Here is a 17,984-nt window from a genome sequence, read left to right on the forward strand (position 1 = left end):
TCTGAGGCCAAAAGAAAATGAAAACTACTTCGCTTACGTAGTTCCATTATGTATTTGCTTACAGCCTTTTCCAAATACTTTCTAGTTCCCCACTGATAAGATGCAAATTAACCGGTGAAGGAAAAAAAAAAGGGAAAATTAAAAGTTGATTTTTTTTCCCTCCCTCACATACTTTCTTCTTACAGGAGAAATTCACCACTGCATGCTGTATGCCCTCATCCCAAATCTATGATTTCAGATGTTGTATGGATGCATTATCTGAAAGGTCTCTGAGCAAAAGCCCTGGGAAGGCAGGCTGTTCACATGAGATTACTCAGGTTACAGACAAAAGCAAAAATTTGTTTCTCCTTATTACATAGGTGTTTCAGTCCTTCCTTGGGTTGGCCTGTTGTTAGAGAGGGAAGAAACAGATTAGTTTTCTGTTTATTTTAAGTCTAGTTCTGCTCTCAGTGATGTCCCTGGAAGACCCTATAGCAGACCTGAGTATACATTGGATTGGAAGTGGCCACTTGGCTACTTTACTATTAGGTACCTAAGCTGGCACGTGGAAGTTCCAGCCTTGTGTGTCACCTGTTTTAGAGGGCTGTCAACTGAGTCTGGACTGAGAAATAACAATGTAAGGATTGTTTGTCAGCACTGTAATAACCAGTTAGCAGTCATGAACTGGAAATTTTCCCATTCTGTTCCTCAAACCTTCACAGTCTCATTTTCTCTTAACCTTGACATGCTGTAAGTGCACTTACTACCCACACATGATGTGTGCCAGCTGTTAGACCAGCAGAGGAAAAAACTGATTTTACAGCAAACCTGGAAACAGCAGCATGGGACATGATGAAGTACTCATACCATTTATTATCTGGTCTTGGTCAACTACTTTGGGAGCTCTGAGAGGCAAATGTAAGGCACAAATTAATGGTTAACTAGGGGTGTACAGGTGGCACACAGAATGCAGCTGAGCTGCTCTTGGAATCCTTCTTGAGAGCAAGAGCTCCCACATTCTAAAGTTATATGTTTTTCTGGAAAATAAAAAAAAAAAACCAAAAAACCCAAACCAGAAACAAAAGCTGAAAACATCTGCTCAACTCTGAAGACCTCCTACAGTCTGCAACTTGTTTTTTCTTTTCAAACCTGCTGAACTTGCTGCCAGGAAATTTCTCAAGGGGGAGGAATTACCACCTGCTTATCCTTCTGACTATTGCACTTACACACTCTCAGTTCCCAGCTTGGTCCAGTATTGTGCAGCCCTCTTTGCCAAGAGTAAAATAATCCATAAACTCATAGGTTAAAGGTCATCTCATTCTGCTTATTCTCAGGAAACTACATTATTTTTGCTCTTTTTCCAGTACTTACTTAGAGAACTCTTTTATTTACTTTTTAGAAAGCGTTTTCACTTTGATATTCCACTCTGAAAAAAAAATGGGGTGTGCAGGAGGACTATCAAAAAACAGGATGATATCTGAGTTGATTTTTGGACAGGACTGCTGTCAGCTAATCGGCTCTAAAAAAATAGCAATTTTCTAACATCTATGAATCCCCCACTCCTAAAAAACTATAAGTAAATTCAGGCCATCACCATCAGGTTTTAAAATGAAGGCTCAAGGAAGATGGCTCTTCTGTTACCACTACTTCTTCTTAAAAATGACTTAAAAAAAAAAAAAAGAAAAAAAAGAAAAATAATTTAAAGAAAAAATTAATTAAACACAAATTCAACATCAGCACTGTGGAGAGTAATCAGTAGTTGTCTCAAGACAAGGCTTGCTATTACTTCATTGTTTACAAAGGAGTAGGCCCACTTGTGTCCTAAATCAGACATACAGCTAGAAGAACACAAAGGGTTTATACCATTATTTACACAGAGGACAGGAGGAGAACAGATCAAAATCAGCATAAATAAAAGATGAATCAGATCACCAGCTTCTATTTTGGACCCCTAGAAACAAACATTCTGTGAAATCATGTCCTGATCACAGCCTTGCCTATGTGCAGGTGGAATTTGTTAGATTTCCAGGGGTTTCAAACAGTCTCCACCTGCTCTTTCCCAAGGTTAGCTTCCACACACCCATTTCTTCATTTTCACAACAACACTAAGAAAGACATTATCCCACGGAAAAGTTGTTTTCACATTGTCTGTGAAATGTAGAGACTTTCAGTCAGAGGAAATAAGAAACAAAAATATTACCTGCTTATCAAACTCACTAATTAGTAATGCCTGGATGAGAGTTGCAGAGTTTTAATTTTTGAAATATGTATCTAAGTCAGGGTTCAGGTGTGCCAGCTGTGATAATTTGGTGTCATTTAGTCTGGTTTAGATTTAATTGCATGGCACTTGGTACAAAACAGCATACAGGGCTGTCAGTACACAAGATGACACCAATAAGCTGCATCATTGATTATTATGTAACCTTTAGGTGAAAGTTTGAATTGTTGGAATCACCTAATGAATTATTCCAATTAATTAGCTTGCAGTAGACAGTCTCTCAGTGCTTGCAAAAGCACGTCATGTCCTGTTCTCATTTTTTTTGTTCACATTGTGCAAGACTGAAAACTGAGACTGCATTAATACAGAAATGTTCTGTTTGTGGGGTGTTTTTGGTTTTTTTGTGTCTATTTAGTTTCATTAAAATTTTTACAAACAGATTTAATATATTCTGAGAGTCATTGCAACGGAAATGCCAACACAGATGACACTGATATAAGCAGGGGCTGAGTAATTTTAGAAATAAAGAGCAAGGTTGCCCTCTGGAGACTTCTCTAAGGGCCTTCTGAGAGCCAGGACTTTCTTCTTCTTTCAGAAAAATAAATGTGCTAAGAGGTTTTAAGATTTTTTTTTTCTTTTAAGTACGAATGTGAATCAAAGCAGCTGATGCTAATAACTTGTGCACCAAGATATGATGAAGCTACATTTCAACCTAATGCACTATATTATCATTTATTCCATGGTTCATCATGTCTCTTCAGTATCAGTCTCATATGTGTCAGCCCAAATAAACATTCATTGAATGGTCTTAGTTACTGAAATCAAAGTGAATTTTGTATTATTGTCGCCTAGCGTAATGAATTCTCAAGTGCCTTAATATATTATTCTTTGAAAAGAAAAGGCAATTTTCACAGTTGCAATTTCTGAGTCTATTTATGCTGAACACACCGGCTGTATTTGAGCCCACAGTTGTCTGCAGCTACTGTTGGGGCAGTAACCGTGCTAGTTCTTAATCCGTGTATTTACCTTCACGGATAAGCGGTTCTGGGTGGGATGTTACACCGGAGCGGCTCCTCAATCCCACCTCACTCTCTGTCCGTGTGTCAGCAGCTGTGAGGGCAGCACGCGTGCTTGGTGTTTCAGGTGCAAAGGATGAAGAGAAGCCGGGAGGCCAGAAATTAAGAAACCAGTCTTACTGCTGAAAATAATAAACCGCCTAAAATGCAGCTCCAGCCTACTAAGCTCTGAAATGCGAAGCAATGCGAGCTTTCCCCACCTTGAGCAGCAAGCACCACGGGTGATGTTATTACTACACGGGGCATTACTCGCTTCACCGGCAAAGCAGCTGCATCACCAGATGCCCTCACAGCACCCGGCCTTATCCCGGACGGGGAGCAGCACCCCTTCCCTGCCCGGGTGAGGAATCCGCCGTGGTCATTGCAAAAGGGCTGTTCGCGGAGGCGAGCGGCCAGCTCCGGTGCCGGCGGCGCCGCTGGTCCCTCAGAGCGCCGCGCATGCGCCGCGGGCTGTGCCGCTCCGGGGCCGCGGAGCGCTGAGGGGGCGGGGCCGCCATGGCGGCCCGGGCGCTGCAGGCGCTGCCCAGGTAACGGGGTCCGCCCCGAGGGGCTGAAGCGGCGGCGGGGAGCGAAGGGAGCGGGGGCCCGAGCCGCCCGGGGATCGCAGCCCCGCAGCTGCTGCGAGTTATAGTTTGGGCCTAGATCAGCCTGGCTTTCACTAACTTTCACCTTCAAAAGCGAGCATGTGATTAAAAAACAGCATACCGCGGTGTTGACGCGTAACATGTAGTTGACTGGGTTTGTAAGTGGCAGAAAGGTGAAGTTTCTCATTCCAGCTGTGATGCGTGGCCAGCACAGCCTTCCTCATGGCCATTAATAAATAACAGCCTCGTTGCTCAAAACGAGTGGCGTGTTCACAAAGTCTGACAGCGTGCGTCTCCTGTCACCCACAGAAGCACGAGCACTGTGCGAGCTCTTACACAAACCCTGTGTAAATGTTTGTAAAATTGTGTGTACGCACCAGGGCGGGTTTGTGTCACGGAAGTTTTTGGAAGCAGACAAGGTTTTTGACGAGACCGTTTTTATTTATTTATATATTTTTAAAAAGTCGGTATTAAAATGCGCCTGCAAAAAAGCTGCAAATCGTTTTAGAAAGACACACAGAGTGTCAGTCATATCCCCCACCCCCTCTGTCCTGGTATTTTCACACTCTCCTGGCTTGAAAACATTGGTATCTGCTATCTATTTACTAGTAAGCAAAGAATTTCCAACTGTTGCAATAACAAAATAGTGCCCTAGTTTAATTGATTCTAATCAGGGGAACGTAAAATGGTTGTGTTCCCAAATTTTTCTGCCACTTCTTTGCTTAACCCAGCAGTCAGATATTCTGGGCATCTTGTGGCTGGTTTATGGTTTTAGCTGTCTTTTTAATGTTTCTTTTTCAGGCTGAGGGCACTCAACAGACTGCAAGTAATATTACAACATTTGGTAAGGACAGAATCACGTTTGACTGAGCTGGAAGCTTTCAGTTCTCTTTAACTCCCCTGAGGCACACAGCACATGCAGCAGCTAATGTGTCTGCACACAGTGGTTCTGAACACTGTTGTTTGTTGCTCAGGCATAGTACTGCCCACATCTGTGAGCACTTTGTTACAGGTGTCTATTATACTGTAAATTAAAGCTTGATTATTTTGGCTTTGCTTTATAGATAGTTTCTGTGTTACCTTCCATAAATTCCTTAATAGCATCCCACTGTGTGTTTGAAAATAGTTCAGGGGATTTGTTTTCTACTGTTAAAAGTCATTTAAAGCAGGGTGTATGTTTGGGGTTGCAGTGTCAAACTACCAGTAAGGATATATTGAACTGTCATTGTTCTAATTGCAAGTATTTTCAGAATGTCAGTTTTAAGGAGCCACAGGTTTGTGTTTCATTGGTAGGGTGGGGAATTCTTTGGGTTTTTTGTTGTTTTTTGTTTTTTGGTTTTTTTTTGTGTGTGTGTTTCCATTGAAAATTTATGTGAAGTGAATTCAAAATGTTATTGTAAAACAATGTGTGGTCCAAAAACTTTTCTGTGGCTCATTACTCTGAAGGACTCAAAGTAGTTTCCAAAGAACTGTTTAGGAAATGCAAATAGAGGTACAGTGGGATAAACCTAGCATACAATTCTAGAATGCACACTTTGTGATCCTTTATAGTGTGTTTTGAGAATAAATTTCCATAAACACTTTTGTAAATATGTTTGTAAGTTACCTAACTGATGACATTTGCTTTGTTTATTTGTTTTTGCATGCACAGAAAATGTCTAAGCAAACAGATTCAACAGCAGAAGTGTTGTTGGAAAAGAAAGGAGGTGCAGGAATAATTACTTTGAATAGACCCAAGGCTCTCAATGCACTAAATCTGTCCATGATCCAACAAATTTATCCTCAAATAAAGGTTAGTAGCTCCACTTCTACCCATCCACTATACATATGCTATTTGAAACCAATTTTAAAGTGCAGTTAAGACACTTCCTAGTGTACTGATTTAAAGGATGAAAGTTTGTGTGAGTACAATGAGCTCAGATTTATGGCATGGGAAAAACCAGGCAGTTTCAAGCAAGTTAGGAAGAGGAGACGCATCAAAGAAAAGAGCTATCAGACAGAGTTAAATTTAGCATCTCTGTAGGTAAATGGACATCCATGTTAATACCAGGACTGAATTAAGAGCAGGCAGTGCTCAGCATTTATGTGTTCCTTTTGGCAGCACCCACCTAGTCAGTTGGCACAGATTTCAACCTATACAGTGGTGTTGTCTCTTGATGGAGTGCATGTTTTGTGAGGATGCATGGCTGAAAATAAAATATACCGGCCACTAGGAAGCAGGAGGCTGTCAGTGTCATTCCTTAAATCAGAACTCATGGATTTACAGGCCCTGTTTCCACAACCTAGTGAGATTTTAAGCATGAAAATAGTCTCTTTTAATTTCATGGTACCATTTACCATATGCACAGAGTCAAATTCATTAGATACCAGTATTTGTTGGATAATTTTCTGATGACTTTTTGGTATTTATTAGACATTTTTGAAGCACAGCCTGAAATGGTTTCATAGTTTTTGATTTCTGTCAGGCCCTGTTCTGTGAGGTGCTACCATTCCTCAGAGGCTGAGAGCTGTGCACAAGAGTTTTTCTGAAATATGAAAGGCAGCTCTGCTAATCTCTGCTCTCATGGTTGAATAGGATGCAGAAGTGGCAGAAAGACATTTAGATCCCAAACTTCAGTTTAAGACAATCTATTTTAAAGTATGGCTTGATTTGCTTTTTGAAAAAGTAAAGTAAGAATTATAGACACTATACAGATTAGGTATTATTTACACAGATTTTAGTCTTACGTGGAAATATTTACTTCTTTTTAGACGTGGGAGAAAGATCCTGAAACTTTTCTAATAATTATAAAGGGAACTGGAGGAAAAGCTTTTTGTGCTGGGGGTGATATCCGAGGTAAGGACTATACTCACTTAAACATTTCATGTCTTTCCCGGTCACTGTTTTGTGTTGATTTCCTTTGTTTACTGTGACTCAGGTAAACAAAATCTTGCTACACAAGAGTAAGAGGTCAGTTGTGCTGACTCTTATGACACCTTGATGTGCAGATGCTATTTAAGGTATTTGTCAGGAGAGAACTATCAGGACAGTGTATAAAAGAATAAAAGTTACATTTTTTATGAATTCCAGCCAGTCATTCCAGGGAGGAGAGGGTTCTTGTCTCCACATTTCTCTTCTCAGATTTTCATTACTGGCAGCTTCTTTCCAAGAAGTTTGAAGGGCCAGAACAGGTAGCTCAGATAGTATTGGATAATTTGTGTCTAATGTTTTAGATGGCTAGATACAGATCTGACAAGGGTGATCAATGTATCTGTGATTATATGTTTTTAGCTGTGAACTGCATGAAATCTCTGAAGTGTCAAAATTAGCAGTTGTTGTAAACTGTAGGTAAACAAACAGCACAGGTTATTGTTATAACAATATATTGTTATGTCATGCTCTAGTTGGCTTCTTATTTTTTGTATTTAGAGTCTTTGTTATAGTCAGTTTTAAGTGACCATTCTAAATGTTGGTATGAGAAATATCACAAATGAGTACTAGACATTAGGAGGGGTTTGAAGATGGACCACACTCTCACAAGTATGTGACAAAATCTCCAGCAAAATACAATTAAATCAAATTTGAGACTTATATTCTTATATTTGAGATAAATATTTAAATCTGAGCAAATTTTCTCAAATATAATAAAGCAGAATTAAGTTGGTCTGTGTTTGCTGTAGGAAAAGATCCAGCTTATAAGACATTACTTTCTTTTACTTGTATTTTCTATTAAGCTTACAGTTATCTTTTGGATTTTTATTTCTTTTAAGCCCTCACAGAAGCAGGAAAAGTTGGAGATAAACTGACACAAGATTTCTTCAGAGGAGAATATAGGCTGAACAATGCCGTTGGTATGTTAATAGCAATTTCTGAAACAGTACAGTTATCATAACACATACTTCAAATGTAAATTTCTCTCTTTGATGATTAAAGACTGTGATAACATCAGAGAAGTAGTAATTTTTTTTTACCAAGTTCAATACCAGTAATGTAACATATCCCATTTCTATATCTTGCATACAGAATGTATTTCTTTTGTTTAAGTTATTGTGACAGCTACTTTATCCTATCCCATTGTTCTGGTTAGTTCTATTTCCTCTGTGGAAGAATTAGCTGTAGACACTGCAGTTCTGCCCTAAGTATCATTGATCTGCTTCAAAGAAGACCTGAGGTAAATATAGATGTGTGGAAAATCATTAATATTCACTCAGAAAGCAGAAGATCAAATTATATTAAGGCTTTCCATTTAAATAGACTGCATGAAAGTCTAGGGCTGCGTAACTCAGGACTGAGCTGCCTCAGTTTATTGCAAAGACACTGGGTAAAGTTTACTGGAGTAAAGCATATTAAAAAAGGATATTAAGTCTTCAGGGTAAAAGTCAAGAGTTGAAGATTTTGATAAGCAACTACTCCAAACATATTTTAATTGAATACAGTTTGAGTTTTAAAATATGGTATCCAGTGTTAGTCACTACAGGAGGAGAGGTGGTGTTGCTTACATTGACAGAAGAGCACAGCTATTGGAGTAATTCCTGAAAAGTTACTTTTGCTTTGTTTGACATAGTTTCAGGACTGAGCATGCTTGTCATGTACTTTTCTTTCCTTCACCAATACAAAGCAAAAAAATAGTTTAAGGTTTCAAATAGTTGGGGAAAAAATAGTATTACCTTGCCAGTTGAACTTGATGATGATTCTGTTGCAAGGATACATACTTTAAAATCTAGTTTTTATTTTTTTATTTTTATGAGTATTAGGTGTTCAGTGTCTCTAATGCATGTAATTACAAAACATAGTTTTTGGATAGCTTTAGTATGATTATATTCCTTTAAGAGTGAGATTTCTGCTTAAAATATATATATCTTACATTTTGCAGCTTAAAAGTACAGCGGGGAGCTGCTTTCACAGCATTGCTATGGGAAAGGCTTGCTGCTATAGAAATTTGGTTCAGGGGGTACCATCTACAGCCAATGCACTAGCTTGTATATTCATCTAAGAACAAAGTTCAAAATACAATTCTCTTAACATTTTCTAATTACTAATTTGAAGGATTGGACTGTCTTTTAAATTTTTTTTTTTAAAACAAGGTTCTATGTAGTTGTTACAGAAAAACTTGCAATGTGGTTGCAGGGGATTCCTGTATCACCAGTCTTTTTGGACTGTAAGTCTGACCTGAAAACACTGACAAGGCAGGTGTTTCATTCACAGTGAAGTTTTGAGTCATTCCATGAACGGTAATTGAAAGCATTGTGGCTTTAGTTTTGTGCCTTCTAAAGGCCCCAAGAGATGAAGTTGGTAATTCAGGACATTGTCATCTGAATTTGCCTCCACCACGTTCAGGGTTGTATGCAAGAGCAGGCATGACAGAACATGCCTGCATTGCAGAATTTATAGTCACGTTGTGACTGGAACCTGCCCATACTTCTGGCTTTGTAGCAGTGAAAGGCTGGAACACACGCTGTCCTCTTAATCCAGATTGTGAGAGGGGTTGAAGGGGCATCTGCTGCGTCCCACCATCAGACAAAGCTGTGTATACTGGTTAATCTGTCATGTACTCACACAACAAACAGTCCAATATCTGATAGTGGTATAATGTTCTTCTACAACACTCACAATCCAGTAAAACAGAAACTAGTGTTTCTTTTAATTTCTTAAGAATTACATGAGGTACCTTCATTGTAAGATGATAATATGATTACTGCTTAAATTCTCATTTATTTTCTGCTGCTCTTGCTGAAGTAAGACATAGGGACACGTGTCATATGGCAGCTAGTCACAGGTCCACTCTTGAAAAAGATGGATGATAGTTTTCCTTTACATTTTTTACAGGCACCTGCAAGAAACCATATGTGGCACTTATCGATGGCATTACGATGGGAGGGGTAAGTTGAGGACCTGAGTGTGATACCTGATAGAGTGTTTTAAAATCATGTCATGTCTGTGAGTTGAGAAGTGGACACAAGGCATTTCCTTGAAGAACAAGCATCATAATCTGAACCTTTGTCTCTTGCTTGTCTCTCTCTTGCTTGTCTGGATACACTGCTGCTCTTGTAGGGCCTCTGCTGTTCCTTGGTAGCTAACACAGGTGCTTTCTCCAGTAAAAGAGCAGTCACTTCACTTTTAGAGATAGCCCTCACAAAGGTTTTCAGAATACTGAGGGGGAGTTTATATATCATACAAAAGCTGAGAATAATTCTACATTCTAAGTATATTAAAAATAGAACTATATAAAAATACATTTAAAGAACAACTCTGAAAAATGGTGAAAGTTCTAAGCTACAGCTTAACAGATATTCATGTATTTTTCCAACAAATAATCTGGAAATGCATTTACTTTCTCACCTCTGTAGTACTTTTAAAAGATCATTTGTGTGATCCTGATTCCACACACATCTCACCCAGGGCTGCACCTTATCACTAAAGCAACATAGAGAAGACTCCATTTATTTCTAGTTATACTCAGTGTTAATAATTTCTTCAGCAATTGTCTGTAAACACCATAAGTAGAGTTAACAGGGCAATGCCATGCTTTATTTACATAGTAAAATTCTGTTTTAGTGAGTTCACATCTGTAGGGTATATTTGCACCACATGAGAGTGGACTAAGATAATCTTCAGTTATTTTGAACGAGTTTAACTTACGAAGCCTGTCTGCCATGTCACTGCTGAGATTTATATTGTTTTCTGGTATGTCCCTATGCTATGGGTATAGAGTGTATTTAAATAAAGCTTGTCAAAGATAGATATGAGAAGTGGAACACTACATGATCCATGACCTGTAATGACTCTTTCCTTTTCATCTTCCCTTAAAAATTTATTTGTCTGTTTTGGTCTTCTCAGCTTGTGATGTAAACATGCAGTAGCTCTCTCACCCTTTGCTACCAAGCCCCAAAGATCTCAGCTGGAGAGCCATTTCCCCCAGCCTAGCATACATACATTGTCTCCAGCATAAAGGGGATTTGTTCTGTAGCTCTTCTTGCAGAAAAAGTACTTTATTTACCGTAGGAGTCCTGAAGGTTCATAGATAAGAGATGGGGAGTCCATTTATTTTATGGACTTTTGAATAATAGGATGGAAAGCTATGAATGAGCAAGATTGCCCAGCAGCCAATATCTTTTTAAAGGTCTTGCAAAATGGCTTGTTATGACTGTGGCCTGAGCAGAAATAGAATTTTGTCCTTTGAAAGGAAAGTGTATTTTTGGACTGAAAAGAACATAATGGAGTCAGATGATCCTGCATTACTAAGATTCTTCATGAATTCTCTTTCCTCTGAAGAGCTTTTAAAAGGCAGCAATTAGCCTGAAACTTTATTTTGGGTAATCGGATTTGGATACCCAAATTTCAGTGTGACTGTGACAAAGTTTAACTGCCATTAGGGTTTGAATGGCAACTTAACTTGCTTATCATATACTAGAAGTAGCATTTATCTTTACTTGTGGGTACAAGATTAGATTTTGACTCAGGAGGTATGCAGACTGATTTCAGAGAACTAAGTTAAAAATCACAGAAGTGTGTTAGAAACTCAGTTAATATGTGCTTGGATAGTAAAAGTTGCTACTGGTGCAGAGATGCCTTAGATCTGTGATAGTACAACCTAGAATTCTATCCAAAAAATGAACTGGTTCCACTTCATTATTGGCTAGGGGCTGGTAGGTGGCTTTGGGAGCTTCATTAGCCAACAGATGGGGCTGTGGAGCTTGTTCTCAGCAGCTTGTCTGTTCTGTTGTTCATCAAATATTGATATTCAATATAAATGTATCTTTTCATCTTTTTGTAGTTATTTGGAGCAGTAAGTTCAAATTTGTAAGACAAATTAGTTAGAAGCAAAGGTGACTGCAGTTTACTGAAAAACAGTGAAATTAGTTATAAGTACCACATTTACTGCTAAAGGATGTGCACTGTTGAAAGGAACACTGGGTACACTCTCATGTTGCTAAAAACAACTTCAGATTTAGCTAATTTCTATCTGTAAATTTTCTTTTCCTTGAAATTAAGTACCTGAACAGTTGACAGGAAGTTCGAGTTGTTTTTCTTAAAATACTGTCGTCAGCAAATGACATTCTAAGTTTGGTCTTCTTGGTTTTAGAAAAGTCACAGTCTTGTCTGAAGTTCCTTGGAGATAAATGTAGGTGATTTATAAGATCAGTCCAAAGCTATGGTTTTAAATAGGGCTTTGGCACAAAATATGTTACTGCCTCAGATACTCTCTAGCAGACAAAAAGATTCATAAAATTGTTTTTGAGACCCGTTTCACAGCCAAATAAAGCACACTAAATGGGTTGAGTTGTGGCTTTTCAGTGATTTGGCTTGGAATTCAAGGAGAATACTTGACAGAAAAAAAGAACAGCAGGTCATAGACTTTGGAAGGTGGCGAAAATGGTTGAGGTCACTGGGTTAGGTTAAAGTTAAAAAATGTGTAAAAAAATCCTAAGTAGCTTTGGAAAATGAGAAGTACATTTTTCAGGTGCAAAGACCATGACCTTTAGTTAATAGAAGAATCTAACAGCATGAATGAGGAACCTTTTTTTGTAGCATCATATTGTAGAGCATGCATGATTTAGAAACTGCCTTAGCCAGGCTTTTATTTCAGAACCACAGTGCTAAATAACCATCAGTGGTCACACTCACCTCTCTGTACATCTTGTAATTTTTGACAGTAAGTGGGCTTGGTGTTCAGAAAGGCCTCTGGCAATCGATATCACAGCTGAATGTTGTGCTTTGTGAAAAGCAACTTGTTGCTCTTGTCTAATATTATTAAACGCTTGTGTGTTTAATTATTAGTGAAGCCAGACTAGAAACTCAGATCCTTATTTTCTTACTGATGAGTAAAGAGAGTGTTGCTCAAACATAGGAATTCTGAGCTTTAGACAATTTTCTACAGGATTTAATCCTTTAGTCTGGCTTCCTATGCAGCATATTTGCTAAGCTTGTTTTAGCTTTGCTTTAAAAAATTATGCTTTTAGTTTTGGGATGAGAAAATATCTTCCTGTGGGGAAACTAAGTTTTAACTTTACCTGACATTTAAACAACATTTTCAGTACAGAAATAAGTTTGGTAGAGTTGCTACCTCTCTTAAATCCTTTGCAAAGCACTGTGCTCTGAGTTATTCCAAGCATCTTATTTTCCAGTCTTTGTGTTTAGGAAGATTAATGGGAAGTTTTTTCTTTAATATAGTTTTCAATCTGACCAGATTTCCACCTCTGAGTCCCTCAGATTGTGGGGCACAGTTTGTGAAAGCAATAGCAGTACACAGGACTGACTCCTTCAGTCTTTCCTCAGAGAAAGAACCTCAGGGCTACAGACTGGGAGAAGAAGAGACCAACCTGTGACTGGGTCTTTGGGGTCATGGGTGGCTTTCCTTTAGTTTTGTCAACACACCTGACAGTATGGGGTTTTAGGCAAGGTCTTTTACTTACACAGAGTCTACGTCTAAGTTGTTTACTTCGACTTTCTTTAGGGTGACTGTTGGACAGTAGAATTTTCTGAATAACTGAGTGTAATTCTCTTGTGCAGTAATGTGAAATACGTTAAGCTTTAGACTACACAGATGTGTAGAGCTGGGAGGAGCATGAGAATTTTTCTTTTGGACTTGCATTAGGGTTAGGTACAGCTAGATGACTGCTTAGCTGATTTTCACCTAATGCACTCAGAACTCTCCAACAGTAGGAATTCTGTTTTTTCTAGATACGCTATCTGAGTGCTTAGTTATTCTTTCAAACTTGGTTTCCCTAGTGTCTAATTTAAGTCCTTGTGTAATCATATACATATGTGTAATCAATATATTCCAGTCTTAGTCACAGCTCCCTGTGGACATTTTGAGGTACTTGCACTCCTTGCTCCTAGTCCTCTCTCTTTAATAGGGATAAAGATAGCTATTTGGCTTTTCTTATAGATTAAGTCTTTTAGTCTTGCAGTCCTCTGGAATCTCTCCCATTTGTGTACTTCACAGTTCATTGCAGGAGACCAGACAATATTTCAGCTGGAGGATTCATCAGCACCAAGTAGAGCAGAATAATTATCCTCTCTTTATTACAGAGATATTCTGTCACAAATAGTCCATGTAAATAGCAGTTGTGAAGGCATCCAGTCCTCGGAGGCCACCACTTCCAGTTACTCACAAAACTATTACTGTCACCTCTTTCCTCCTTGCATGACATGAAGTTCCATCACAGTGCATTTCTTTATTGCTTACATTTTACTCATTTTAAATCTTCTTCCTGAACTGGACTAATTTGTCGAAAGACTTTTGCAGAACTACCCTTTCCTTCAAAGACTACAAAGGAAAAGAAAGTAGCCCTTTTCTCTGAATTTCAAGAAACCCGAGTGTTGTATGAGGTGGCCCTGGGCTGATGAGGCTTCCCAGGTATAATGAATCTAGGCTGTGTTTTCACCTCAGCCCTTGGCTGCCTGCTGGTGCAGACTCTGCTGTAGTGTGATACCTTCAGTAGTATCACTACAGCACTGCCTTATTTGTACTAATTGCATGGTTGCTGTAAACCCTTGAAAAGCATCTAGGCGTTTATTCCATGGGAAGCATACTTACCATCTCTGTATTTGATTATACCTTCCTAAGTGTAGTTATTTTCATTTTGTTAGTTTCTCCAAAGTAAGATGGTTTTGAATCTTGCCCTTCAGAGTGTTTGCCTTCCCAAAACTGTGAATTATAGAAATTATTGTTACTTCATCATCCAGGCAGATAATGAAGCTGTCAGATGAAGTTTCATTAATGATTGGCCCTGCATGACCTCAGCTGGGGTACCCTCTCAGTTTTATTGCAAACTGCTGGTAACTCTTAATACTGTGTCAGAGGATGGTGCCCTCCATTTCCCAGTGATTACATCTGGGCTGTGCTTCCCTTGCTTGTTTGTGAAAGGAAACAATACTGTGGATGGGGTGACATCACAAACATTGCTGTTTAAAGTATGAAGCTTTCTCAGAATGCTGCTTAATGAGCAATGTAATTTTAGTCAAGGGGTAATGCAAGTGTTCCAGAGAAACACACACAGCCAAATTCCCTAACCTACTACTATTTCCATGGTTTGGAAATATTCATTCTATTGTACATCTACCTGTACATCTTCTCTTCTGAAATACAGAATCAGGATTACTGCATCCGTGTTGCAGTAGAAGAGCGAACTCAGTACCTAATATTTAGCTTTAGCTCTTTTTCACGTTAGTGCCATTTAATTTTTAGCAAAACATTACAGATACTGACATTGCAAGAGGAATCTGCCTTTCCTTGTAAATCAGGTCTCGGGACCTGACAGCACATCAACCGATAGTTACAAAAATCTACATTTACACTTTATCAGGATTTTGTCAACAGTTCTTACTACATTAATATTTGTTCTCAAGTAAATTGGTAGTGATGTCATAAGCAGCTTGTATATTGTCCATTTCAGTCAATAGAATTTTAGTAGAGAAAGGAGCTGGAATTGACTAATAGCTGTCCTTATCCTGTCCCATTTTTATCCAGATTGTGCAGCTGTAACTCTTTAGGAATGTTCCTTTCACTACCAACATATATCTATTCATATAAATTGTGTGCATGTAACCATAACTCAGAAGTGTAGGTAGCAATTTGAGACTAACATTCAAAAACTAGGAAACATCAGGATTAAACATATCTATAAAATCTCACTTCTTTTCCCATGTGTGATACAGGAATGTGCATTTACAAGTGTGTATTGCCCGCGGAACAAAGCTATTCATTTATTGTTCAATTTGGGGTGCAAATTTTATTGCACATCATGGAAATTCTGCTTAATTGTTATCAGTATACATATATACGTATGGGGCTTGGGGTGACTAGCTGCAGCATATGAAAGTTCATTAAATGCTATGATTTTACATAGTACTTCTCTACTGTAATGGAAATTACTAGCCTTTTAGCCCTTTTTTAAAGCTAGGAAACTGGAACTTAGAAATGTCAGTACTTTTTGGCACTTCTCCCAATTCTTATTATTTTGCTTCCTTTTTATAAGTGTGTCATGCCTCTTGTCAGCCATCATGCACCAGAACATCTTCGGTTTTGTTTTAATTTACACTCTAAAATCTGCCCTGAAGTAAAAGTAATTGTCATACTAAACCTAGATAAGCTGCTTTCCAATTCTCTCTCTGCCTGTCCCCCTTTCCCCCTCCCTCATGCCTGTGTACCACAGAGAAGCTTGTGGCCCGTTTTGTTGCCAGTGCTTCAAAGCTAAAGGCAACTTTTACTGTGAAATGGCTACAGATTTTACAAATCGTTTTGAGATTGACTTGTACACCACTTATCTTCTGAAATATGGGGTGTTGAAAACAATGCCGAGGCAATCCTTAGAAAGAGTTCACTCCTTGCTGCTGTTCCAGTCTCTTTGCCATCTGGCCACGCTGCTCTGCCCGCTCGGCTCTGGTGTGTGATCCCAGGGATAAATGCTGCTCTTCATTTTGTGGCTAGTCGGACTAGAATGTCAGCAGCTCTTGACATCGACAAAAAGTAACCACTGATTGCTCAATCACTTGCACATGATGTTACTCCCCAAAGGGTTTATCATAAAGCAATGTCTTGAATACAGGTATTTTAAATTATAACTCAGTACTGGTACAGTAAGTAAAACTCCTTTTCTCTCTCTCTCTCCTTACTCTACACTGACTGAGATTTTTACTGGCTTCTGCACAGATTTCTTCTTTCCATTTAACACCAGACTCTTGCATGCTGAAAGTCTCTATTTTTACCTAATTCTAGGCCTTTGTGTACTTACCTAGACTCATATTGACAGCTATCTCATTATTTCCCTCCCCTTCCCAAGGAATAAACGTTCTAAAGGGAATTTTCTTTGCCTGCTTCTCCATCCTTTCATATTTCTGCTCATTTTCCTCAATTCGTGAAGAATTTGAGTGCTCATTTTCTCCTTGAGTTGTAAGACTTTCAATCAGTCTTAGACTTTGTAAGCACTTTTTTCAGCTAAATGAAACATTACAAAAATCCTCTGGATTCAGTCCTGTTATCCAAAATAACTGTGCCACTGTTTAGAGTTCTGATGCACATACCTGTCTTTAAGAACAAGAAGAGTTTCTTCAATGTTAAGATAAAACCTAAAAGCTCAGTTATGCACTGATGCAAGGTGCTGGAACAAGTTCCCTCCCACTTGCCTGCCCTCCCTGCAGACATGAAGATTTGATGATCTGGACACAGGGATTTCTTGCAGTAGCTACGTTTTCAGATGATACAGAAGGACATAGGGAGAGCTTCTTCCAGAATTTTAGAAACAATAAAAAAGACATATTTGCTATCTTTTTTTTCTGAGTATGCATGGTCAGTTATGTATATGTAACAAAATTGGGATAAAAAGAATACTTTCAAATATAAAATTAAAAAAACCTGCACTTGTTACTAATAGCTATAGGCTTTTCAGATCCAGGCCTTCTTACATCTTTTCTTTCTGTTGCAGCACAGGTCTTGTTACATAAAAAATAGTGCAGATTATGATAGCTACCCTAGTAAAAATGGTTTGTGATCACTGAAAATCTGGGCTGCCAGTAGAAAAATCAAACCAGGGCTTTTAAAAAGTCAGTATAAATCTGGTTGATAAAGGACACTTAATGTAGCTGCATTGGTGCATAGAATGGCCTATGTGTCTTTTTCCCTAAGTTTCCCTGTAAGAAGAACCTGACCTAAATGATTAATATTCATGTAGTTGGATCAATTTGTTTAAATACTTAGGGGTCAGAAGAACAAGTCTGAGACATGAGATGTTACTACAGATAATCTGTCTCCAGTCAGCTTGTTGTGCTTTTATGTGTTTGTAGCAACTCGGACTGAGACTCTAGTACATAATCAGTATATGGAAATAAATACTTTAAATTATATAACATCAATATTTTATGTTTTAAAATACCACACTAAATTATTGAAAAGTTCACAACACCCACTGTTTTTATGATTAAATACTTGAATAGAGTTAATTTATATGTCAGCAGCCAGTGAAGGTGATATTCTATGTCCATATTGATCTGTCACACTGCATTGCTCTGGTTCATTATGTCATCTTGTCTGTTAGTATCTACAGATGAAAATGGATTATACTCTTTTGAGTGGGCCATAACATTAATGATGAACAAAGATTAATTTTGATTTAAGTTTAAGATTCATTGTGTCTGGATGCAGGGGG

The 17,984-nt window shown here is 38.4% G+C and overlaps 1 protein-coding gene across 2 annotated transcripts in view; it reads left to right on the forward strand.

Annotated features, from left to right (window-relative positions):
- The first annotated feature begins 3,692 nt into the window (after positions 1-3,692).
- HIBCH (3-hydroxyisobutyryl-CoA hydrolase) overlaps positions 3,693-17,984 on the forward strand; it is a 37,552-nt gene continuing 23,260 nt past the window's right edge. For both annotated transcript variants that reach the window (XM_005530342.3, XM_014259076.2), the window contains exons 1-6: positions 3,693-3,800; positions 4,659-4,701; positions 5,509-5,649; positions 6,609-6,693; positions 7,608-7,688; positions 9,664-9,716. In XM_005530342.3, coding sequence (XP_005530399.1) covers positions 3,769-3,800; positions 4,659-4,701; positions 5,509-5,649; positions 6,609-6,693; positions 7,608-7,688; positions 9,664-9,716 — 435 coding nt within the window. In that variant the 5' untranslated portion in view covers positions 3,693-3,768. The remainder of the gene's footprint in view (positions 3,801-4,658; positions 4,702-5,508; positions 5,650-6,608; positions 6,694-7,607; positions 7,689-9,663; positions 9,717-17,984) is intronic.

Source organism: Pseudopodoces humilis, chromosome 8 (assembly GCF_049639895.1).
Source record: "Pseudopodoces humilis isolate 2021_Gansu_Grassland_sample_001 chromosome 8, ASM4963989v1, whole genome shotgun sequence".
Classification (NCBI taxonomy): domain Eukaryota; kingdom Metazoa; phylum Chordata; class Aves; order Passeriformes; family Paridae; genus Pseudopodoces; species Pseudopodoces humilis.